The following is a 24,827-nucleotide window of genomic DNA, read 5'->3' on the forward strand; positions in this document are numbered from 1 at the left end:
TCCAACAACTTCTAGAATATTCATTATCTTTATCCAATGCCATGTTTATGTGAATGTTTATCTTCCCTGCAGTTTTGCCTGCTATTCCACCTAGCTTATAATGTGTCATACTGCGTAAAGATAGTTGGGGAAAAGTAAACACATTTTATCATACATCACATTCATCTATGTGCATTAAGTACATGGTGGTACATCCACCACCGCTATCCCAGTATAAGAATTACAAAGGCACATTAACTTCCTCACAATGATGGTACCTTCCTAATTTTGTCCACTGCTGCACTTCTCAGCAGAAGACCATAAGACATAGCAGCAGAATTAGGCCATTCAGCCCATTGAGTACCTTCTGCCATTTCATCATGGCCGATTCCAGATCCTATTCAACCCCATACACCTGCCCTCTCACCATATTCCTTGATGTCCCAACCAATCAGGAATCTATCAACTTCCACTTTATATATACCCACGGACTTGGCCTCCACTGCAGTCTGTCAGTTCTTAACATCTGTTATGGGTGACTGGCAGTTTTGCATTTCATTGTTGTGTGTACAAATGATAAATACTCATTAGGCCAACACTAAATCTGTGGCATATGGGAGTCACAAAATGTGCATGCAGAAAATGTCATTTTCAGGATCTCATGTGGCCAGATGTAAAGGAACCAACAATCCCATTTTTTTATGAATGCTGTCCTTGCTCATCCAAGTCATTGTGAGCTATTCGTTTTGACTGCTACATGTGACATGCTTCTAAATTAGCCCATTGGGAGCTGTTAGCACACTGCATTGCCAGAACTGCCTACTCAGTTGACTATCTAGACACTGAGCACTGTCTGCTGAGGAATGTGCTGTCTAAATTCAGAGCATCAGCATTTTGTAGTGTCCAAACGATGGGAAGACAGCACACTGAAACAAGAATTACTCTATCCCATTTAGTCCCTCCGACCTATTCCACCATTGAACAGTGCAGCTACAGTCCACATGAGGATAAAGAACAGAATTTGTGTTTGTTGTTATAGCACATGGCTGAGTTACTAAGTGAATACTTTGCATTGATATTTACCAAGGAGAAGGATTTGGAGGATACTGAAAACTGAGTGGAGCATTCTGATGTGCTGGGACATTCTGAGATTAAGGAGGAGGTAATACTGGGTCTCCTGAAAAGCATGAAGTTGGATAAGTCCCCAGAACCTAATGGCATATATCCCATTATACTGAAAGAAGAAAGTGAAGAGATTGCTGGGGCTTTAACCAGGATCTTTGTGTCCACACTGGCAAGAGGTGAAGTCCCAGAGGAATGGAGAGTAGCAAATGTGCCTTTGTTCAAGAAGGGAAATAAGGCTAATCCAGGTAATTACAGGACAAGGAGCCTCACATCAGTGGTATGGGAGCCACTGAAGAAGATACTGAAGGATGGGAATCATGTGCATTCAAAAAGACATGGCCTGCTTAGAACAGTCAGCATTGCTCTATGATTTACAAATAAGTGATTAGATTGAGGATAGTCATAGCGTCATAGATTCACAAAAAATAGTTCCAGTTGAATGTGGTTGACTTCAACAGAGCTGTGATCAATCAGGGTTAGGGTTAGCTTCTGTACATTTTTCTTTCTTTGTGTCATGCTACATGGAAGTTAGTTTCAAATACGTTCCATATCCTTGGTTACCGTCTGGTCCCTTACATTGTTTTGTTATAAACCATGGACAAATCAAATATGATTTGGTTCAGCAGTAATATTCTGCATCTACTTTCCAGAGTAGATGGTTAACCTAACCACATTATTTGGAGACACTTTCATAAGTTAATGGTAAAGCAATGCATGAAGGGACAGCTTAATGGAATTGATTACATAGAATATTACTTAGCTCATAGATATTTTTAAAGGATAATAGTTTTGATAGATTTGTCTAGTTTTGAAACAAGCACATTGTGTTTCATGTGTGGTTCTATGTCTTATTGTGTTACAACTGTAATATAACTCATAGTGTTTGCAGAAGATGGCAACAAAAAGAAAGTTTTTTCATTTCTGCATCAATCTTTGCAGAGACCATCCCACCTGCAGCACAATAATTTCTGCCTATTCCCCTTACCATTTTATAATGGTAAGGAAACCTTTTTCAATAAGAAAGGATAAAAAGAATTAAATAATAATGAAAGCCCAAAATGGAAGTGGTTTCTTATGGGAGATGGAGCTTGTGATAAAGTAAAGAATTGATGCTCTAGGTAGCATAAGAATGCACAACTTCTCATGTACTTGAAGATATAATTTAAACTACGATAAACAGATGAAAAGATCAAAGTGTGACAACGTTAGTTTCTTTGCAGGACGAATGAGGAGCTAGGGTGGAGAGGACTCAGGAGTTTATGATGCCAGGAAGATGAGCCATAAGAAGAATAAGAATACTAACTACCACTGAAATGTTAACTTGTGAACATATACAATTAACACAAAGCTCCATTATATAGTACATTCTGACTAGATTTTATGATTATATTATTTTAATGTTAATAGTAACCCATTTAAAATAAATTATCTATCAAATTAAAATGATGAACTAATGATATTATCTGGTTTCATGGAGCAAATTGTGATATATGCATGGATGGCAAGATATTAAAAAAATGAATTGGAATAAAGCACCTAATTGATGATTTTTGGTGTTTTGAAATTATGGCTGGATTATTCTAAAAATAATTAATGTAAAAAATTTTTTTTCCCAGTTTGTGGAGTATTAAAAAGCATGCTGTTTATTGTTAATGAAGTACCAGCTTTGCTGACTTACACCATTTCCCTTTACCATCTGTAGCTGACTTCTGCTCATCCTTTGATAGCTGGCATCAACCTATGGAGGGTAGGGCAATGTTACTGTAGCCTATAAGTTATCTGGGAAAATGCAATTGCATTTGATTGTTCTCTTTCAGATTACCATATCAGATGGCTTGAATGGATTCCCTTGTCCACTTATTCCTCCACTTATGCTGAAACCAAGACCGGGGTTCTTCTCTATCCTCACACAAAACTGAGTTAAAGAGTGAAAAAAAAACATAGTTGTTAGTGTAAATACAGCAACTAAGACAATTTTGGTATAAATATGGCAATATCAATATGCTTTAATTTATCATAGGAGAAATTATGAACATTTGTAATGCATCAGTCGTATGTCCACAGTCCAAAATGGAATTGAGCAATTCTGATCATAAAGGTTCCAGATTTGATTTAGTTTCAAACATTCAGCAGATGAAGCACCATCTATATTCTTGATAGGACAGAATAGTTTGAACTTGAAGTTTCTGTGGACTCTAAATATAATTTCATTGTGCATCCACCCAAAACCAATTCCCTCTACTCACTTAATCCTGTTCCATAGGATATGAAATTCAATGTATGATATTTGTACTCTGCATTTATTTGCATACCTTGAATTTTGTCCAAAACATTTTAAGCATTTATGGTGAAATATCATTCATGGTTACTGGTTTTTCTCTGATATCAGGGGCAACCTTTTGATTTGAGCCTAGATATTTATCAATATTGCCCTCATATCATATCAGTTGCTGTTTTTGCCCGACGTGCATGCACCTTATGAGTGGAAAACTTACCAGCGATCAACAACAGAATATATATTCATTATCCTCTTTCCGGTTTGGTGATAAGATAGTTGTAGTACACTATTGCTGTCATGGCAAAGTTACCATACTAACAAACTGACATGACAGTGAATTTATTGACTAAATGTTCAGGAGTTTTATTTACAACTTTATGTTTAACTTTTCCTCACATAAACTTAAATACACGATAGCCACTTTACCTGCTCCTGGTAACTTTCTGTACTCTTTTGTGGCTTAATGCTTGTTAGACATCTGCTGGGTTGAGCTGCTCGTGCATTGGGAACGTTCTGTGTTGATGAAATGGCAATCTGCAAGGGCTTCTGATATTGCTGAAGCGTTACTTTTGACACAGCTCCTTCATACTGTTGCTCCCTGGATCGATGCTGTAGGCTTTGTGGTGAAGTCCCTAATGCACTTTGCCCTTGATGAGGGTGGCTACCTGCCTGTGGGTAATTCAGCCCATTAGGCAAAGATTCAGGAAGCTGTAAAGGACAATCATTACAACTTACACAGACAGATAAAAGAAAAAAAAGGACACAGGAGACCTAAGTGACGACAACACCAATACCTAGAAATCAGTCTAAAGTGTATATATACAGATTTTGAATATAGCATGGATCATACTGTTTAGTTAAGATGATGTCTTAGCTTCTACAGTTGTATGGGAGATAGTTAAAATAGTTTTGAAATGATAATTTTTTGGAAAAAAATAGATTTATCAGAAGAAGCAACATGCCTTTATATTTAACTAACTTGCTAGTGAAATGCATAATGTTACTAAAAGGATATACAATGAGCCTAATAAGATTTCATTTTGATAACAGTGATAGAACAGGAAGCCAAGGGTATCGCAGAATATTCAGTTCATTTAAAAGTAGTAAAACTATTGTCCGCAAAAGGAAAACTTTTGTATGAGGAAGTGATTACAAGTGAAATACATTTAATAAAATATATTGTGATCTTTCTCATTTGAACTTGGGACACAATACAAGGGGTTTCTGAGTACTTGGATGAGGAATAAAGTAATCAGTGAGGTGAAATGGGAACTCATTTGGAATCAAAATGAGATACTAAGTCTGAACAATGGGAAATGAGATAACTAGAGATAATCCTGGAGTGGGGCAGGCAGCAGATGCAGTCCAGGGCTTGAAAATGGAATTAGACTAGTTACAAACTACTGACTCAAGATGTTAGCAGAAACACTTCTGGCACTCTGGTGGGAGAGGGATCATTTCTGGGGGTAAGCATGTGTATTGTAAGAAGTCAAAATATTTTCAATTCATTTCAAACTCTTTTTGTCTGTGAAATTATTTTGCATTACTTTTTAATTTTTAATGTATTGATTTATTTAAAAGATATTATTTCACGGCTTCTTTGAGCACATTCATTAATAGAATCCTGGCTTTCCTATGCTTTATCGTTGTCAGTACTAGCAGCTTGGTAGATTAGTGGGGCATATGTAGATATTGTCCAGTAAGTGTGTACTTGCTCTGATGCAGACACACACACCTTGGCCTGAAACGTTTACTGGTATTTATTTCTATAGATGCTGCCTGACCTGCTGAGTTCCTCCAGCATTTTGTGTGTGTTGCCTTCATGATCTATTATTCAATCTAGAAACTTGAGAATATTCTAGGGCATCTCAGAGATGTTGTAACTGTGACTACCATCAGCTCAGGAAACCCAAATCTGATTGTGGTAATAATAGATGGCTCTCCCTGTCTCCCTGCTTTCTACCAGGGCTCTTCTTAACCTGCTCCTTTCAGTGGATAAAGAGCTGGTGTTTGAATCACAACATGTTAATGATCCTCACTGCGTTCAAGGTGGGAAACATGCAGGAAGCAGCATGTTTTCTGATTACACTATAGCTTTTCTGACTGCGGTACACTCTTCTCAAATGTATCTCAATCTTATACTTGTTTTATGATGACAGAATAATAACCACTGGTTCCACAGCATCAAGTGCCAATCTCAATCACGACGAGTGTCAAACAAGACACCCATCTTTGCCCCATCAAATTAAGCTGAATCTCATCTCCACAAACTTCCTGTGGGAGTGGAGCTAATCTTCATAACTATTTATCTAGGGCAATTTATATTCCCACAAACATCAAGGTCACTGAAATAAGGTAATTACATTCCATTTTTTAAGAATATATGTGCATGAGCACGCATTTGGAAGCCAAACTCCAAATCATCATTAACTTGTTACTGAAGTGAAAAGGAGAATGGGCCTTACATTCACTAACAGTAAGAAAAAGGTGGACTACTAATCACCTTCTTCTGTGCAACAATGATAATAAAGTTTGAAAATATGAACCTCTTCACATCCGTCAGTGAAGGCAGAATCGATGATGTAAATCAGCATCTTTTCCCCTCTACCAGTGCAGCTATTGCACAATTGAGAAAGGTGTCGGTGAAGATGTCATTCATCTGGTGTGTATATTCCAAGTCCTTGGCCTGGGATGTTTTCTGGCCTGGCTGCCCTATGGGGATTGACTCTCTGCAGAGTCCTTCTCACTTTTGCTGCTGTTACAGACAGTGGCTGCTCACCTGGGAAGGGGGTAGCTTTCGTGGCTGGCGTTGTGTTGCATGCCTCGAAGCACGCATAAAAGTTGTTTAGGGCGTCAGGGAGGGAGGCGTCACTGGTACAACTGACACTGTTTTTCCTTGCATAGTCTGTAGTGCCCGCAGTGCCCAGCCACATTTGCCACAGATTGTCATCGGACAGGTGTTTCTGATTTTATTGTGTGTAGGTGGCATTTCCCCTCTAGATGTCTAAGATGGGGTTTTTCCTGGCTGTCATGAGAGCTGTTCTGTCACCAGATTTGAAGGGAGCACCCCAGGTTTTTAGCAGGGAGAATATCTCTACGTTCAGGCAGAGCAGGCCACACAAGTTTCACACCCAACAGCAGGTTCCCAAAATAGACACTGAGGACACGGTCAAAGCCTCCTCAAATATGTGCTACATCCCCAGTGAGTCCTAGGAATCCTTGTTCCACAACCACTCTAAGCGGAGGAGGAGCATTTATGATAGCATGGAGGACTTCAGGGCTGTCTGTAAATTGGAGCACACCACCTCACACGAAACCCACCTGTCTCACCTATGGAAGAGTCTGGGGTCTTATGTTTGCTCTTTATCTTAGAAGCAGAGGAAGTTAGACAAATGAGAAAAACAAATTAGCAGGGCTATGAAAAACCTGGGCAAAGAGACTGAGAAGACTAGTAGCCAGTATGGATTCAATCGGCCAAATAGTCTCTCTTGGCATAACAGTACATATATTTAACATTCTTCTTTCAAGACTGAATAATAAATGAATCTAAATTAATCCTTTAATTCCATAGAACTATTACAACCAATTCCTAATCTGTAATCGCCCTTGACCACTAACCCCTACCATACCCTCAACCCCAGGCTGCACGCAGATCACAATCTGTACATTGAGCATTGATCACTTCCTGAACACTGAATTTCTTCCTGTCCATTCATTGCAAGAAACAGTCTTCTCACAACATCTAGAGCCAGGTTGATTAACTCCGAATTGGAGGAATGTCACTTTCTACGGGAAGCGGACAAGTGATTGTTCACTGGGATTCAAATGAAAATTGGCAGTAAAAGATTTCCAGGCCTACATCAAAAGTTCAAGTGTGAAACTATTTAGCCTTGCTTACTGGAATTGGCCATAAAGGCATTCAAAATAATGCTGTCATAAATAGATCAGACTGTATAGTCAGAAAAAAAAACACATAGAACAGATACATCAATTAAGTTAAACTCACCATGTATTTTAAACCATAATGACACAATGAAACTGAATACACTGCCAGAAAAACAAAGGAAGTTCAAGGAACAAGAAGGAAATCACAACAGATAAGACATGAACTGTCAAGAAATCAAATCCACCTTTGAATGGTCTAACCTTTTTTATCATGTTCTCCGGTGGCACATCCCGTCTTCCCAACGCATATGAATTCCACTGACTAGTTGGAGATATATCTTCCAGCTCACTGTCATGAACATTGCCCTGTTGTGATGGTGCCTGAAGACAAAAAAGTTAAACAGGTTGCTGCTTGGTGCTGCACATTTAACCAACACCATTGATAACTTTGCATTTGTCCCAATTAAGTGCTTTAGCTGGTGAAGTATTCAGAGTTGTAAATAAAGAAGGCACAAAGTTAAACCCTGAATTGTATTTTTATCAAAGTGGTTAGTGGTTTCAGCTTTCCTGGGCTTTTCTGGCTCAAAAACACATTAACTAGAATCAAACAGCATCCTTGTTTTTCAATGGTTCATGCTGGAAAATGGATATACAGTGAATTCCGGTTAATTGGGCCATCAGTTAATCCGGGAAGCTGCATATTTAGGACAACTCTTAAAGAACAAAAAAAAATCAAGAAAATGGCTGGGATTCTCTTCATTGATTTGGGACACCATACTGTTTAATTGGGACAGGAGGCTGTTACCGAACAGTTTCTAACTAGCATCAGATGCATGCACATGTGTGGCTGTCAAAAACTACACCAAGCTTAGAGTGGACAGTTTTTAAACAGTGTCAATTGCATATGCTTGTGTTCAAAAAGCAGTGATTTTTGTCACTGATAGTTGATGTGAAATAAGCAGTAAGACAATTCAGAACTGTTTTGCTCACTGTAGTTTCAAGCATTCAGGCTTGGAGATGCCAGAAACGACTGGGGGTAAAATTGAAATGATTTTACTACTTCAATAAATTAGAAGGTATAAAAAAATTTGAACATGTTGATGATCATTTTGAATATTACATGGAAAATGAAGTTTTGGAGGAAGCAATCATCAATAGCATTGTATGAAGGCAGTCTATTATCTAAACTAGGTGTCTGTGCTCATTTTGTTCATTTACAGTCAATCAAAAGAATGCAGCAGCATATAATGGATGAATTCCTCTTTTGATAGCTATTAGGAACTAATACGCAGTTGTATAGTACTGTTGGGCATGTGGCCAAGTAGTTAAGGCGTTCGTCTAGTGATCTGAAGGCCGCTAGTTTGAGCTTTGGCTGTGGCAGCATGTTTGTGTCCTTGAGCAAAGCACTTAATCACACATTGCTCTAGTCTGTGCGAGGAGTGGCGCCCCACACAGACTTCCAATCTGCGCCTTGTAAGGCATGAAAATGTCCGCCGCAGGCCTCTCATGGTCTGAGTCGACGTTCCCTCCCTCCCATAGTACTGTAGTAGTATTGGTAGTGTTCTAATTTATTCTATGTTTTATTTAAATACATAATTTGTTATTCAATTAAGTGATAGTTTCCTTTTTTTAAAATAACTTTTTAACTATTTCCATGAAACTTTGGCTAATTGGGGCAGCTGCGTGAATGGGCCAAAATATATTGGTCCCAATGTGTCCCAGTTAACGAGAATCCACTGTATAGTGATTTTCCAATTTAAGTTTAAGTAATAACTAGTTGATGAATAGACTCTTCTTAGGCTTCCAGCCAGGCACGTATCAATCATAACTGATGTTTCGATGACAAACTCTGCCATCTTCATCAGGGTTGATGCCTGGGCACGTCCAGTCTTTTGGTTTTATAATCCCATAGTCCATCCCTCCAGATTGGTTAGTGTTCACCCAATCAGATTTCCACTCTCCCACCTTGTTTACAATCGAATTCCAGTTCTTACTTAGAGCAAGACCTTGGTCTTTGTTAAATTTCTTTTCCTCTAGTTTTATTTCAATGGCTTTCTTCACCAGATGGTCCCAAAAGCCACTGACAGGGCAGAGTTGTTTTGTGCCATCAAAGTCAATTACAGATGCAACGTACTGCTACCACTGGTTTCTCTGGGTAACCCAAACAGATGCATCTCCCGTACTCCTTGATGCGGGTTTCCAACATGGGATGACCTGGCCAATATACAGTGCTCCGCATTCACAGGGAATCCTGTAAGTGCTAGTTGTCCTGAGTCCAAGGTCATCCTTGACCTGCATAAGATTCCTTACAAGTTTCTGGATGGTATTAATCTGGTACTTCTATAGGATCCTGAATTTACAAGGATCTTGCCTGGATTGGGGAGCATGCCTTGTAAGAATGGGTTGAGTGAACTCTGCCTTTCCTCTTGGAGAGACAGAGGATAAGAGGTTATCTGTTAGAGGTGTATAAGATGATGAGAGGCATTGATTGCGTGGCTAGACAGAGACTTTTTCCCAGGGCTGAAATGGCTAGCACAAGAGGGCACAGTTTTAAGGTACTTGGAAGTAGGTACAGAGGAGATGTCAGGGCTAAGTCTTTTATGCGGAGAGTGGTGAGTGCGTGGAATGGGCTGCCGGTGACGGTAGTAGAGGCAGATACGATAGGGTCTTTTAAGAGACTCCTGGATGGGTACATGGAGCTTAGAAAACTAGAGGTCTATGGATAACCCAAGGTAATTTCTAAGGTAAGGACATGTTTGGTGCAGCTTTGTGGGCCGAAGGGCCTGTATTGTGCTGTAGGTTTTTTATGTCTATGTTTCTAAACCATGGAAATATAGGAAAGACAGGCAGTAGTGACGAGTTCCTCCTTGCTGTTAGGTTTCCTGGTTTTTCCATCTGCCTTTTAAAGGGCCTAATTGATTTCCTTCACCTTGTTGCCATTCTGTACGAACACCATACATAATCATCTTATTTCCTTGGGCAGACTCTCTGGGTCCAAAATAGTTTTTGCACGATTAATCAAAGTAGAAAGAACGGCTCTACGTTGGGAGGCATGATAGTGGCGGTTATTGTTGAGGTATAAGTCCGTGTGAGTGGGTTTCCGACAGACACTGTGTCTGAGGCTACTGTCCAGTTTCCATTATATTAGAACGTCCAGGAACGGGAGAATCAGAATCAGGTTTATTATCACCGGCAGGTGTCGTAGAATTTGTTAACTTAGAAGCAACAGTTCAATGCAATACATAATATTGAAGGAAAAAAGTAAAAATAAATAAGTAAACTAATTACAGTAAATGTATATTGAATACATATATTGAAAAATTGTGCAAAACCAGAAATAATATACATTAAAAAAGTGAGGTAGTGTTCATGGGTTCAATGTCCATTTAGGAATCGGATGGCAGAGGGGAAGAAGCTGTTCCTGAATTGCAGAGTGTGTGCCTTCAGGCTTCTGTACCTCCTACCTGATGGCAACAGTGAGAAAAGGGCATGTCCTGGGTGCTGGGGGTCCTTAATAATGGCCGCTGTCTTTCTGAGACACTGCTCCTTGAAGGTGTCCTAGGTATTTTGTACCCAAGTTGGAACTGCCTAAATTTACGACCCTCTGCAGCTTCTTTCGGTCCTGTGCAGTAGCCCCTCCATACCAGACAGTGATGCAGCCTGTCAGAATGCTCTCCACGGTACATCTACGGAAGTTTTTGAGTGTATTTGTTGACATACCAAATTTCTTCAAACTCCTAAGTATAGTCACCATCTTGCCTTATTTATAGCTGCATCAATATGCTGGGACCAGGTTAGGTCCTCAGAGATCTGACACCCAGGAACTTTGAACAGCTCACTCTCTCCACTTCTGATCCCTCTATGAAGATTGGTATGTGTTCCTTCATCTTTCCCTTCTTGAAGTCCACAATCAGCTCTTTCGTCTTACTGACGTTGAGTGCAAGGTTGTTGCTGCAGCACCACTCCACTGATTGGTATATCTCGCTCCTGTATGCCCTCTCGTCTCCATCTGAGATTCTACCAACAATGGTTCTAACATCAGCAAATTTATACATGGTATTCGTGCCATGCCTAGCCACACAATCATGGGTATAGAGAGAGTAGAGCAATGGGCTAAGCACACACCCCTGAGGTGCGCCAGTGTTGATCATCTGCGAGGAGGATATGTTATCACCAATCTCCACAGATTGTGGTCTTCCAGATAGCAAGTTGAGGATCCAATTGCAGAGGGAGGTACAGAGGCCCAAGTTCTGTAACTTCTCAATCAGGATTGTGGAAATGATGGTGTTAAATGCTGAGCTATAGTCGATGCACAGCATCCTGACATAGGTGTTTGTATTGTCCAGGTGGTCTGAGGCCCTGTGAGGAGCCATTGAGATTGCATTTGCCGTTGACCTATTGTGCTGAGGCAGGAGTTCAGTCTAGTCATGACCATCCTCTCAAAGTATTTCATCACTGTAGATGTGAGTGCTATCGGGTGATAGTCATCGAGGCAGCTCACATTATTCTTCTTAGGCGCTGGCATAATTGTTGCCTTTTTGAAGCAAGTAGGGAGTTCCACTCATGCAGTGAGAGATTGAAAATGACAATCGTTCTGCTCCATCTCTATTGCAAATTGAATGTTTGGATGTATGCTGTTCAGATGGAAGTGGAACTGTTGGAGTACAGGGAGTCCATGAGGCAACACTACGATGGCGTATCTGAAGAAGCATTTGGGGTGTAAGGTGATGAACTATATATTTATATAGCCCTCATCTCAAAGTACTCCCTGGAGAAATTAGCAATAACCAATGACAAGGGTGATCCCATGGCCACTCTGTCCATTTTTTCTTTGTAGTTCCCCTTGTAGAGGAAGTACATCAATGTATGGGTGAGTTCAAAAAGGTCAATGGTACCCTTAGCAAACCTTGACCACAGGATGCCCAAGCTGTTCTTAATAGGAACACCTGCGAACAGGGCCACCACGTTGAAACTAAAGATCAAGTCTTCAGTGTCCAGCTGGATGTTGGATAATGTTTTAATGAAGCCTGTAAAGTCTTGGTGAACTTGGCGCCTGAGGCTGAAGTGTCTTGCATATATCTGCTGGCAGTCCAGATTTTTTCAGTAAAGTGGAGGTCAGCCTCATAATCGAATCCGTGGGATCCCACTGTAGAACTCTGTAGGCAGGATCATCCAGAATCTGTTGGACTTTCCAGTGGTATTCCTCAGAGGACATCAGGAATGTTGCATTTCCTTTGTCAGCTGGTAAAATCATGATGGTTGGGTTTCGCCGTAGTGCCTGGAGGGTCAGTCGCTCTCCTTTTGTAACGTTCAGTTTCGGCAAAACAGCTCTTTTGAGGGCCATGCAGACCTCCATCCCTACCTCCTCCGCGGTATTCCGTGGTAGATTTCGGACTGATTGCTCTACCAGGCCAATGTGGTCCCAATAAGGTATAGCTCTAGGGATTGGAGCCAAATTTAGCCCCTTGGCGAGGACCGATCTGGTTGCCTTGTCGATGGATTGCCCAGTTTGATCGATGAACCCTAAAAGGATTGTCAATGATGGCAGGGCTGCCCTTTGTTTGGATATCGAGCAGAAGGGACACACGGTGGAAACCCCATCACGAAGCACAGGAGGTGTATCCATTTTGGTTGCCTGGGGAAAGTGGCGGTAGCAGACATTGCATTCACAATGGCCATAGGTTGACTTTGATGGCACAAAACTACTGTGCTGCGCCAATGGCCTTAGGGATCGCTTTGTGAAGGAAACCATTGAAATAAAACTGGAGGAAAAGAATTTTAACGGAAGCAAAGGTCTCACTCAAAGAAAGAACTGGAATTCGATTGTAAACAAGGTGGGAGAGCGGAAACCTGATTGGATAAGGACTAGCCAATCAGGAGGGACAGACTAAGGGGGTATAAATACCACTGGACTAGACATGCCCAGGCATCATCCCTTATGAAGAAGGCAGAGTCTGTCATTGAAATGCTGTTTATAATTGATACCTCTACCAGGCTGGAAGCCCAAGAATGGTTTATTTGTCATATACACCGGGAAAGCAATAGATCCTTTTTTAAAACTGGTTGACATTTAACATTCAGGCTTACACATGGACCGAGCATGGTAAAAATTAGAAAAACATTGTAATAAACATTGATGTTCTCAAACTTCCAGTAATGCCTCCACCGCCCCCCACCATTTCTCATCCCCTTGCCCCTCTCTCATGTTATCTCCTTGCCTGCCCATCACCTCCCTCTGGTGCTCCTCCCTCTTTTTTCTTTCTTCCATGGCCTTCTGACTCTTTCACCCATCAACTTGCCAGCTCTTTGCTTCATTCCCCCTCTCCAAGTTTCACCTATCACCTGGTGTTTCTCTCTCTCCTCCCTCCACCTTTCAAATCTACTCCAGCTTTTTTTCTCCAGTCCTGCCGAAGGGTTTTAGCCCGAAATGTCGACTGTACTTTTTTCCATAGATGCTGCCTGGCCTGCTGAGTTCCTCCAGCACTTTGTGTGTGTTGCAATAAATATAACCTGCAACATGTCAGGAACTGGGACTACTGAGGCTTTAAGAATTTTAAGTGTTAAATTGTTCATGCACAGACATTCAAATGCTGATTAATGGCATCTACGCACTAGCTTTCCAGGGTGATAAAGCAGGAAGTTTAGTAAACTACAGCTGAGCTTCAGTAAATTAATGCAGTGCAGTTGCATTTGAAAGCAGTGATTGAAATAGTGACAGTACATGCTGTGAGATGGGTAAGGCTCAGCATGCACTCTTTTTTTCATTTCTACACGTGCCAACTCTGCTTACACACTGAACTTTCAATTACACCAACTTAATGCTAGCAATAAAAGGAAAAGCATACATATTGTAAACACAAGAGGTTCCGCAGATGCTGGAAATCCAGAGCAACACACACAAAATCAGGCAGCGTCTGTAGAAAATAATAAGCAGTTGATGTTTCGGGCCAAAACCTTTCATCAGGGCTGGCATACTATTTGTATTAAAATTCTTGCTTTTGTTCAGATAAGATTACTGTACATGTGGTAAATTATTGTTCAACTGTATTCTTACCACAGAGGTGGCAAGTCACATGAATCAAGTCGAGATTATTTAATGCCATTTCCAGTACACAAGTGTAAAGGAGGACAAAATAATTGTTACTCTGGATCTGATGCAGCATAAAATAAAGACACAAAAAGATAAAGAACACATTATAAAAACACAATAAATATAAATGCATATGATAGTTTATGTACATAGAGAGATTGCATGTTCATAAAGTGATGCTAGGCGCAGGAGAGTTTGTACACAAGGTGACTGACAGGAAGTGACAAAGACAAGGCAGTGGTGTGTTAGTGGGTCGGGGTGTTGATCAGCCTTACTGCTCGGGGAAGGTAACTGTTTTTGAGTCTGGTGGTCCCGGTGCAGATGCTACATAGCTTCCTTCCTGATGGGAGTGGGAAAACAGTCCGTGAGCAGGGTGGGTGGGATCCTTCATGATGTTGCAGGCCCTTTGCTAGCAACTTTCTGTATATAGATCCCTGATGCAGGTAGACTGGTGCCGGTGGTGAGTGAGGCAGTTTTGTCTACCTGCTATAGAGCTTTCCTGTCAGCTACAGAGCAGTTTCTGTACCAAGCAGTGATGCAGCTTGTTAGGATGATCTCCTCTGCATGTCAGTAGAATGACATGAGTATACTGTAGATGTGCAGAGTCGAGCTCTTGTCATCCTCCTCAGAAAGTAGAGGTGTTGATGAGCTTTCCTGATTGTGTAGAATGTGTTCCGGGACCAAAAAAGGATGTGTGTGATGTGCACTCCCAGGAGTTTGAAACTATCATTTTACCCCTGTATTTGAAGGAATGGGACCAAGTTTGAGCATAGATGTCCAAAATATGCTTCTGAGGACTGGAGGGACATCCCCCAGAACTTCGTCATTGGGGCAAATTGCTTGTAAATGACCTCTTTATGAACCCAGGTGTGAAGTTAGAACAAGCTGGTCAACTGTGGAGACATCAAACATGGGGCAGCATGGTAGCATAGCACAACACTTTACAGTACAGGCAACCCGGGTTCAATTCCCATCGTTGTCTGTAAGGAGTTTGTATGTTTTCCCCATGACCATTTGGGCTTCGTCTGGGTGTTCCAGTTTCCTCCCACAGTCCAAAGACATGCTGGTTGTTAGGTTAATTGGTCGTTGTAGATTAGGCTAGGATTAAATCGGGGTCAGCACAGTTCAAAGGGCCTAGTCCATGCTGTATCTCAATAAACTAAATCACAAATACCCCAGTCCTGCAATAGAGGTGAAATGCTGGTATCTGCAGTAAACAAGAATCTTTAAACATGTTTTTTAAAAAATCTCACCTTACTAGTAAGATTTATGCAGAATTATGCAGAGCTTAGGAGGGATAATGGTGCCTAACGGCGACTCCTTTGCTTACATCTTCGGAAACAGCTCTACTTCCTCCTTTAATATCATTATTCTTCTCTTTCAGGGTTCCTTTGAAGACCCGGACCTGGAGTTACACGCAGGCTTTGGTTCTTTGCTGGAATGGGACCCGTTCTCGGGGTTCCACGACTGGCCGTTATTCAACATGCCAAGAGTTTGGCCTGAGAGTCTCACTCGTGTTTGGAAGCCGAAGATCTCGGGGCTCTGGAGACTGGCGGATCGATGGTCAGTGTCACGGCAACAGACTCGTCTGTTGTCGGGGGAGTTGGAAAATCTTTTGCTGTGGGCCTGAAGACCCGAGGTCTTTGCAATCTTCTGACACAGAGCTCGGAAAAAGTGATGAAACGGACTTCTAACATCGTAAACCAGTGGATTGTTGTTATGTCTCCACTCGCTGTGAAAATGGGAGACACCTTCCTCTCCCTTGCCAGGGAGAGAGAGAACCTGTGGTTTGTCAAATGTCCGATGAAATGCAAAGCCTTTGGGGTAACTTCGGTCTGTGTCTTTGCTATTGCTTAGCTCATGCTTGGGCTCGGTGACGGTACTGATGCGCTTTTATTTGCTGGTGGGGGGAGGGGGGATCGTTGCTTGCTGCTGCTTACGTGCAGGAGGGGACACTTTGGGGTTCTCACTTTTAACTGTCATTCATTCCTTGGGCACTTCTCTACTTTTGTGGATGTTTGCAAAGAGAAAGCATTTCAGGATGTATATTGTATAGATTTCTCTGACATTAAATTCAACCTTTGAACCTTTGAAATGTAGCACCGAGCAGAATTAGCCTAGTGGGAAAGCCATCATTACTCCCCAATTGAACCTTAGCTGAAATTACTACATCCACACAGCCAATGGCATAATTGGAGCATCACGCTCAACTTGCTTGCAGTACGAAGCGGTCCAGCTTAAATCTCATGGCAGTGCTTTGCACAGATCAAGGTTTTATGGGGTTGAGTGGGATCCGGGGTCAGCCATGATGGAATGGCATAGCAGACTCGACGGGCTGAATGGCCTAATTCTGCCCCTATGTCTTATGGTCTTACAAGTACAGCAGTGGTGCCCACCATGGTGATGGCATCGGTGGCTGCTTGATTGCTGCCACTCAGATGGCTGTTGTCTGAGGGTTTTGAATATGCAAAATGATGACTGTATTTTCGGGTACAAGAAAGATAATTTTCAAATGCACGAATGTAGCCTGCATCATCTACAGACCCATTTTGCAGAATTTGGCTTTCTAGTGCCCATGGATGTTCAGGGCTTCAACAGATATAGGGTTATTATGGGAAAGTGCTCCTACTAACTCCCCCATTATGATTCCCATCAAACCCAACTCACTAGCCCAAACTCAGATCCCGCCGATCTGCTAATCACTAAATCCAATCTACAAACACCCTGACACTGAACCCCAAACCTTAAGCAGAGATTTCATGCTAACCACCAGACCCTTGAATACAGATTACCCCATGACTATTGAATTCCCTAAACTACCATTAATACAAATCACTCTCCCAGTCCCAACCACTACCAGTCCTACCTCCCTTAATTATCTTCCCTGAAAACAGGGATCACCCTCTGATTATCTAGCCTACCCTTGTCCCAACCACCAAACCTATCATCTTAACCACCCAATGGCTAAGAGCACCCCTCAGCTGACAATCCTACCATCTGCAACTACCTCATATTAAATACCGAACTTATTTATCTGTTCCGCATTGCCCCATCAATTAATAGACAAAGAGCCATCAGCAAGATTCGTTGATCTATTGACACAAAATACCATTGCATAACATCTAGGCTCTCTCTCCTGCAATCACCCGAGAAGGTTATCAAAACCCGGAGGTCAAGATTGGTGGTAGTGCATGAGAACCACTGCTGTTGGCCGAATCAAAGGTGATGGTGAGTTGGCATCGGGGGTGGGGAGGAGTGGAGATTGAAAATCTGGCTGAGTTGTGCCACAACAACAAACTCTCACTCAACATCAGCAACACCAAAAGGCTGATTATCGACTACAGGAAAAAAGTTGGAAGTCCATGAGCCAGTCCTTATTAGGGGAACAGAGATGCAGAGGATCAGTAGCTTTAAATTCCTTGTTGTCAACATATCAGAGGATCTGTCCTGGACCAGTAGGTGAGTGTCATCACAAAGAAGGCATGTTAGCACCTCTACTTCCTTAGAAGATTCTGCATGTCACTAAAAACTTTGAAAAACTCCTATAGATGCACAGTGGAGAGTATCCTAACTGGCTGCATCACAGCCAGGTATGGAAACACCAATGTTCAGAAATAGAAAAGGCTACAAAATGAGGTGATTACAGCCCTGTCCATCTCAGACAAAGCTCTTCCCACCATTGAGTACAATTACTTGGAGCACTGCCATAAGAAAGCAGCATCTACGATCACAGACCCCCACTAACCAGGCTATGCCCTCTACGTGCTATTACCACTGGGAAGGAGGCACAGAAGTCTTAAGTTCAGGAATATTATTACCTTACAACAATTAGGCTGCTGAAGCAACATGGGTAACTTCAGTCACCACAACTCTGATCTGATTCTACAACCGCAGACTCATTTTTCAGTGTTTTTTTTAAATATACTGTTTGTCTTCATTTGAACATTGGTAGCTTATCACATGGACACGTGGCCAAGTGGTTAAGGCATTGGACTAGTGACCTGAAGGTTGTGAGTTCGAGCCCCAGCTGAGGCAACGTGTTGTGTCCTTGAGCAACGCACCTAATCACACATTGCTCTGTGACGACACTGGTGCCAAGCTCTATGGGTCCTAATGCCCTTCCCTTGGACAACATTGGTGTTGTGGAGAAGGGAGATCCATGGTCTCGCAAGACTAACAGATGCCTTAATTAAGCTTGTCACTCTTAAAATGTAGTTTTTCATAAAATTCTAATTGTACTTTTTTTTGGTAAATGCCTACAAGAAAATAAATCCCAGGGTAGTATATGGTAACATGTAATGTTATGGTAACTTTGATAATTAATTTATTTTGAACTTTGAAAGAGCCATAAGTATGAAAGAGTGGGCCAAGGAGTTGCAAAGGGAGTGATCTCTATGACATGCTGAGAGGAAAAGATAGGGGAAATGTACGCCTGGTGCTGGATTCTTGTTGGAGATCCCAGAAAATGATTCACCAAATGTGGAAATTGGTGAGCAGAAGGCAAGCACCAGGGGAACTCTTCTTGTTCTATCAAGTGGGAAGAATGAGAGGACAGGTGTGAAGGCACGAATATGGGAAATAGATGACGTGCAGTCAGAGACTCTGACCACTATAGCAGAGAGGAACTCATGATTAAGGAATGTTTCTCTGGAATATTTTGTCTTTGAAGCAAATGCAATGGAGACAGGGGGACCAAGAATCCATACAGAAGGTAGGGTCGGAAGAATAATAATCAAGATATTTATGGGAATCTGTGGGCTTACGATGGATGATTGTGGCTAGCCTAGCCCCTGAGATAGTAACAGGGAGATCCAAAAACAGAACGAATGAATCAGAATTAAGTTCACGACAGAGTTGACTGTGAAGTGATGAAATTTTCAAGCTTTGCATGAGTGCAGCAAGCAGTTGTTTTTGTACCTGGGAAAGCGTTGGAGGAGTGACTCAGGACAGGTTCAGCTTGGGCCTATGTAAGGGCTATTGTTACATTCTTGATCCGGAGAAAGTGAGTGGATTTGGAGGAGAAACACACACACACACACAATGCTGGAGGAACTTGGCAAGTCAGACAGCATTTACGGAGAGAAATAAGCAGTTGATATTTAGGGTTGAGACCCTTCAACAGGACTGGAAAGGAAGGGGAGAGAAGCTATAATAAGGTGGCGGAGTAAAAGTGCTACATCTGCCCCCATATCTCTTCCCTTACCACCATTCAGGGCCTTAAACTATCCTTCCAAGTGAGGTAGTGCTTCCCCTGTGAGTCTTTCGGGCTCATTTATTGCATCTGACCTTCACTACACTAGTGAGACCCTATGCAGATTGGGGGATCGCTTTGTCAAGCACCTTTATTCTGTCCACTGCATATGACAAATTGAAAGTAAATGCATTGTCAAAATCCATATATGTCACCATATCCAACCCTGAGATTTGTTTTCCTGTGGGCTTTCAGAACCACAATAAAAACAATGAAAAACTGCACACAGCAAAGATGGGCAAACAACCAGTGTGCAAAAGACAACAAACTGTGCAAATACCAACAAGAAAATAAAACACAAAATAATAATAATAATAAAGAAATCAATAGTAGACATTGAAAACATAGGTTGTAGAGTCCTTGAAAGTGTACTCATAGATTGTGGAACCATTTCAGTGTTGGGGTGAGTGAAGTTATCCACTCCGGCTCAAGAACATGGTAACTATTCCTGAACCTGGCAGTGTTGGACTTAAGGCTTCTGTACCTCCTTCCTGATAGCAGCAGCAAGAAGAGAGCAAAGGCTGGATGGTGGGGATCCTTGATGATGGGTCCCTGTTTCCTACAACAGCACTCCTGATAGATCTAATCAGTGCTGGGGAGGGCTTTACCTGTCATGGACTGGGTTGTATCTACCACTTTTTGTAGGTTTTTCCATTCAAGGGAATAGATGCTTCCAGTGTACTTTCCACTGCAGATTTATAGAAGTATGTCAAAATTTTTGATGACATGCTGAATCTTTGCAAACTTCTAAGAAAGTAAAGGTGCTGAAGTGCCTTCTTTGTAATGGCACTTACGTGCTGGATAGATCCTCTGAAATGATAATGCCAAGGAACTTTAAAGTTGCTAACTCTCTTCACCTCTGTTTCCCAGATGAGGACAGTCTCATGGACCCCTGCTTTCCTCCTCCTGTAGTCAATAATCAGCTCTTTGGTTTTGCTGATGTAGAGTGAGAGGATGTTGCTGTGGCAACATTGAGCCAGATTTTCAATCTCCCTCCTACGTATACGCTGATTCTTCACCTCCTTTGATTCAGCCAACAACAATGGTATTGTCAGCAAACTTAAACATGGCAGTGGAGCTGTACTTAGCCTCACAGTCATAAGTATAAAGTGGGTAGAGCGGGGGGATAAGCACACAGCCTTGTGGTGCACCTGGGCTGACGGTAATTGCACAGGGAGGTTTTGAGGCTTAGATCTTGGAGCTTATTGATTAGTCTTGAGGGCAAGACTTCCTGGTGACTGTCCACTTCAACTTGACTTCCCAGTCCCACACCAACATGTCTGTACAAGGTCTCCTCTACCTCCATTAGGAGACCAAATGCAGATTAGAGGAGCAGCTCCTCATATTCGGTCTGGGTTGTCTCCAACCACATTGCATGAACACTGTTTTATCTAACTTCTAGTAACCACTGCCCTTATCTTTAATGCCCCCCTCCTTTTGTTTCTCACCCACTCTGGTTACACTCTCATTCCTTCTCTTTACCTCCCCTGCACTCATGATCTGTCCATTCTCTCCCTCTGATTCTTCACCTCCTTCCTTTATTGCACCATATTTTTCTATCAGATTCCTTCTTCAGCCCTTTATCTTTTCCACCTATCCCCTCCCAGCTTGCAGCTTCATTCTCTGTCCTTCACCAATCCACCTTACCCCTCATTTGATCTCACCTATCACCTACTAGTTTCTACTGCTTCCTCTCTTCCTATTTTCTTATTCTGGCTTCTGCTCCCTTCCTTTCCAGTCCTGAAGAAGAGTCTCATCTGTAAACTTCCCGCCATAGATGCTGCCTGACTTGCTGAGATCCTCTAGCATTTTGTGTGTATTACTCAAGGTTAGTTGCAGAAATTGTTTAAGGTGAGGACACATGCAGCCAGACGAATGAGTGTGTTGGAGGAGGAGAACTTGTGGGGCCTTTGCTCCTGATGTGGGATAGAGATTTGGAGGATCTGATAAAAGCCCAAGTTGCCCTCCACCAACATTTCCATCTTCTATGGAGAAGATGGACTGATTGAGAGCAGGAAAACGAGAACCATTAACAGCATCCAAAGTGTTATGGATGTTAGTGGAAAAGGACAGGAGCAGGGAAGAAAAGATGGAGTAAAGGTAGGAAGAAGTGAGTTTGGTTTGGTGAGAGCAGGCTGAATCAATTTATCTGCTGGGACAGTCCACTTTGTTGATCTTGGGAAAAGTAGAATGAGGCAATACAAGGACAGGGCACCATAAAATTGGAAGCTGTGGAGGAACTGTGGAGCTATGCAGCATCTGCAGATTTTTGTTTTTCCATTTGCTTTTAAATGATTCCCAAACTCCTTAGAAGGATTGAAATCAAAATGTACAAACAATTGTAAGCTAATTTTGGAAAACACTGAGATTGCTCAATATGAATAGTTTTGGCCTTGGGGTCTAAGAAAGGATGTGCTGGCATTTGAGGTGATCCAGAGGTGGTTTAAGAGAATGATTCTGGGAATGAAAGGGTTAATGCATGTGGGATGATTGATGGCTCAGGACATTTACTCACTGGAATTTAAAAGCACGGGGGTTGGAGGGGAATCTCATTGAAACCTGCCAAATATCGAAAGGCCTAGATGGAGTGACCATGGAGATAATGTTTCCAAAAGTGGGAGAGTCTAGGACCAGAACGCACAGACTCAGAATACAAGTACATTCCTTTAGAACAGAGATGAAAAGGAATTTATTTAACTAGAGGGTTCAAAGTTTAAAGTAAAGTTATTATGAAAGTGTCACCATATACAACACTGAGATTTATTTTCCTGGGGGCCTACACAGTAAATCCAAAAACACAATAGAATCATAGTACATAGAAATTTACAGATTGCAGGCCCTTCAGCTCACAATGTTGTGCTGACCATGTAACCCACTCTAGAAACTGCCTAGAATTCCCCTAGTGCATAGCCCTCTATTTTTCTAAGCTCCATGTACCTATCTAAGAGGCACTTAAAAGACCCTATTGTATCCACTTCCACCACAGCCGCCAGCAGTGCATTGCATGGATGCATAACTCGCTGCGTGAAAAACTTACCCCTGACATCCCCTCGGTACCTACTTCCAAGCACCTTAAAACTATGACTCCTCGTGTCAGCCATTTCAGCCCTGGGAAAAAGCCTCTGGTTCTCCACATGATCAATGCCTCTCATCATCTTATACACCTCTATCAGGTCACCTCTCATCCCCCATCGCTTCAAGGAGAAAAGGCCAAGTACACTCGACCTGTTATCATAAGGAATGCTCTCCAATCCAGGCAACATCCTCCAAATCTCCTCTGCACTCTCTCTATAGTATCCACATTCTTCCTGTAGTGGGGTGACCAGAACCGAACACAGTAGTCTAAGTGGGGTCCGACCAAGGTCTTATATAACTGTAACATTACCTCAAGGTTGGTGAATGCCAACACATCATATGCCTTCTTAACAACAGGAGCAGTGTTGACAACACTGTCAACCTGCGCAGCAGCTTTGAGTATCCTCTCGACACGGACCCCAAGATCTCTCATGATCCTCCACATTGCCAAGAGTCTTACCATTTATATTATATTCTGTCTTCAAATTGGACCTACCAAAATGAGCCACTTAACACTTATCGGGGTTGAAGTCCATCTTCCACTTCTCAGTCCAGTTCTGCATCCTATCGATGTCCAGTTGTAACCTCTGACAACCCTCCAGACTATCCACAACACCCCCAACCTTGTTTTATCAGCAAACTTACTAACCCAACCTTCTACTACTTCATCCAGGTCATTTATAAAAATCACAAAGAGGAGGGGTCCCAGAACAGATCTCTGAGGCACACCACTGGTCACCAACCTCCACCCAGAATACAAACCATCCCTTTGCCTATTCTGGATCAACAAAGCAAGGTCTCCTTGGATCCCGTGCCTTCTTACTTTCTGAAGAAGCCTTGCATGGGAAACCTTATCAAATGACTTACTGAAATCCATATACACTACATCCATTGCTCTACCTTCATCAATGTGCTTTGTTACATCCCCAAAGAATTCAATTAGGCTTGTAAGGGACGACCTGCCCTTGACAAAGCCACGTTGACTATCGCTAATCAGATTACGTTTCTCCAAATGCTTATAAATCCTGCCTCTCAGGAACTTGCCCACCACTGAAGTCAGACTCACTGGTCTATAATTTCCTGGGTTAAAGTGAACAACATTTGCAACCTTCCAATCCTCTGGTACTACTCCCGTCCCTATTTATGACACAAAGATCGCAAGAGGCTCAGCAATCTCCTCCCTCACTTCCCACAGTACCCTGGAGTATATCTCATCCGGTCCCAGTGACTTACCTAACTTAATGCTTTTCAAAAACTCCAGCACATCCTCTTTCTTAATGTCTATATGCTCAAGCATTTCAGTCCACTGTAAGTCATCCCAACAATTACCAATGTCTTTTTGCCTGGTGAATATTGAAGCAAAGTACTTATTAAGTACCTCCACTACCTCCTCCAACTCCATGCACACGTTTCCACTATTGCACCTGTTTGGTCTATTCTCACATGGCTCATCCTCTTGGTCTTCACATACTTGTAGAATATCTTGGGGTTTTTCTTAATCCTGCTCACCAAGGCCTTCTCATGGCCCTTTCTGGCTCTCCTAATTCCATTCTTAAGCTCCTTTCTAGCAAGCTTGTAATTTTCTAGAACTCTAACAGTACCTAGCTTCTTGAACCTTTTGTAAGCTTTTCTTTTCTTCTTAACTAGATTTTCTACATACTTTGTACATCATGGTTCTTTAACCCTACCATCCTTTCCCTGCCTCAATGGAACATACCTATGCATAACTCCATGCAAATCTTCCCAGAACATTTGCCACATTTCTGCCGTGCATTTCCCTGAGAACATCTGCTCCCAATTTATGTTCCTAAGCTCCTGCTTAATAGCATCATATTTCCTCCAACACCAATTAAATGTTTTCCCAAATTCTCTGCTCCTATCCCTCTCCAGCACTATGGTGAAGGAGATAGAGTTGTGGTCACTACCTCCAAAATGCTCTCTCACCAAGAGATCTGACACCTGACCAGGTTCATTTCCCAATACCAGATCAAGTACAGCCTTTCCTCCAGTTGGCCTATCTATATATTCTGTCAGGAAACCTTCCTGAACACACCTAAGAAACCCCACCCCATCTAAACCCCTTGCGCTAGGGAGATGTCAATCAATATTAGGAAAGTTAAAACCTCCCATCAGAACAACCCTAT

The 24,827-nt window shown here is 42.0% G+C and overlaps 1 protein-coding gene across 1 annotated transcript in view; it reads right to left on the reverse strand.

Moving 5' to 3' along the window:
* lrrc7 (leucine rich repeat containing 7) overlaps nucleotides 1-24,827 on the reverse strand; it is a 631,001-nt gene that overhangs the window by 18,115 nt on the left and 588,059 nt on the right. The window contains exons 25-27 of the mRNA XM_072273841.1: nucleotides 7,529-7,648; nucleotides 3,809-4,090; nucleotides 2,927-3,019 (exon numbers count right to left, since the gene is read on the reverse strand). Coding sequence (XP_072129942.1) covers nucleotides 2,927-3,019; nucleotides 3,809-4,090; nucleotides 7,529-7,648 — 495 coding nt within the window. The remainder of the gene's footprint in view (nucleotides 1-2,926; nucleotides 3,020-3,808; nucleotides 4,091-7,528; nucleotides 7,649-24,827) is intronic.

Source organism: Mobula birostris, chromosome 12 (genome assembly GCF_030028105.1).
Source record: "Mobula birostris isolate sMobBir1 chromosome 12, sMobBir1.hap1, whole genome shotgun sequence".
NCBI lineage: Eukaryota > Metazoa > Chordata > Chondrichthyes > Myliobatiformes > Myliobatidae > Mobula > Mobula birostris.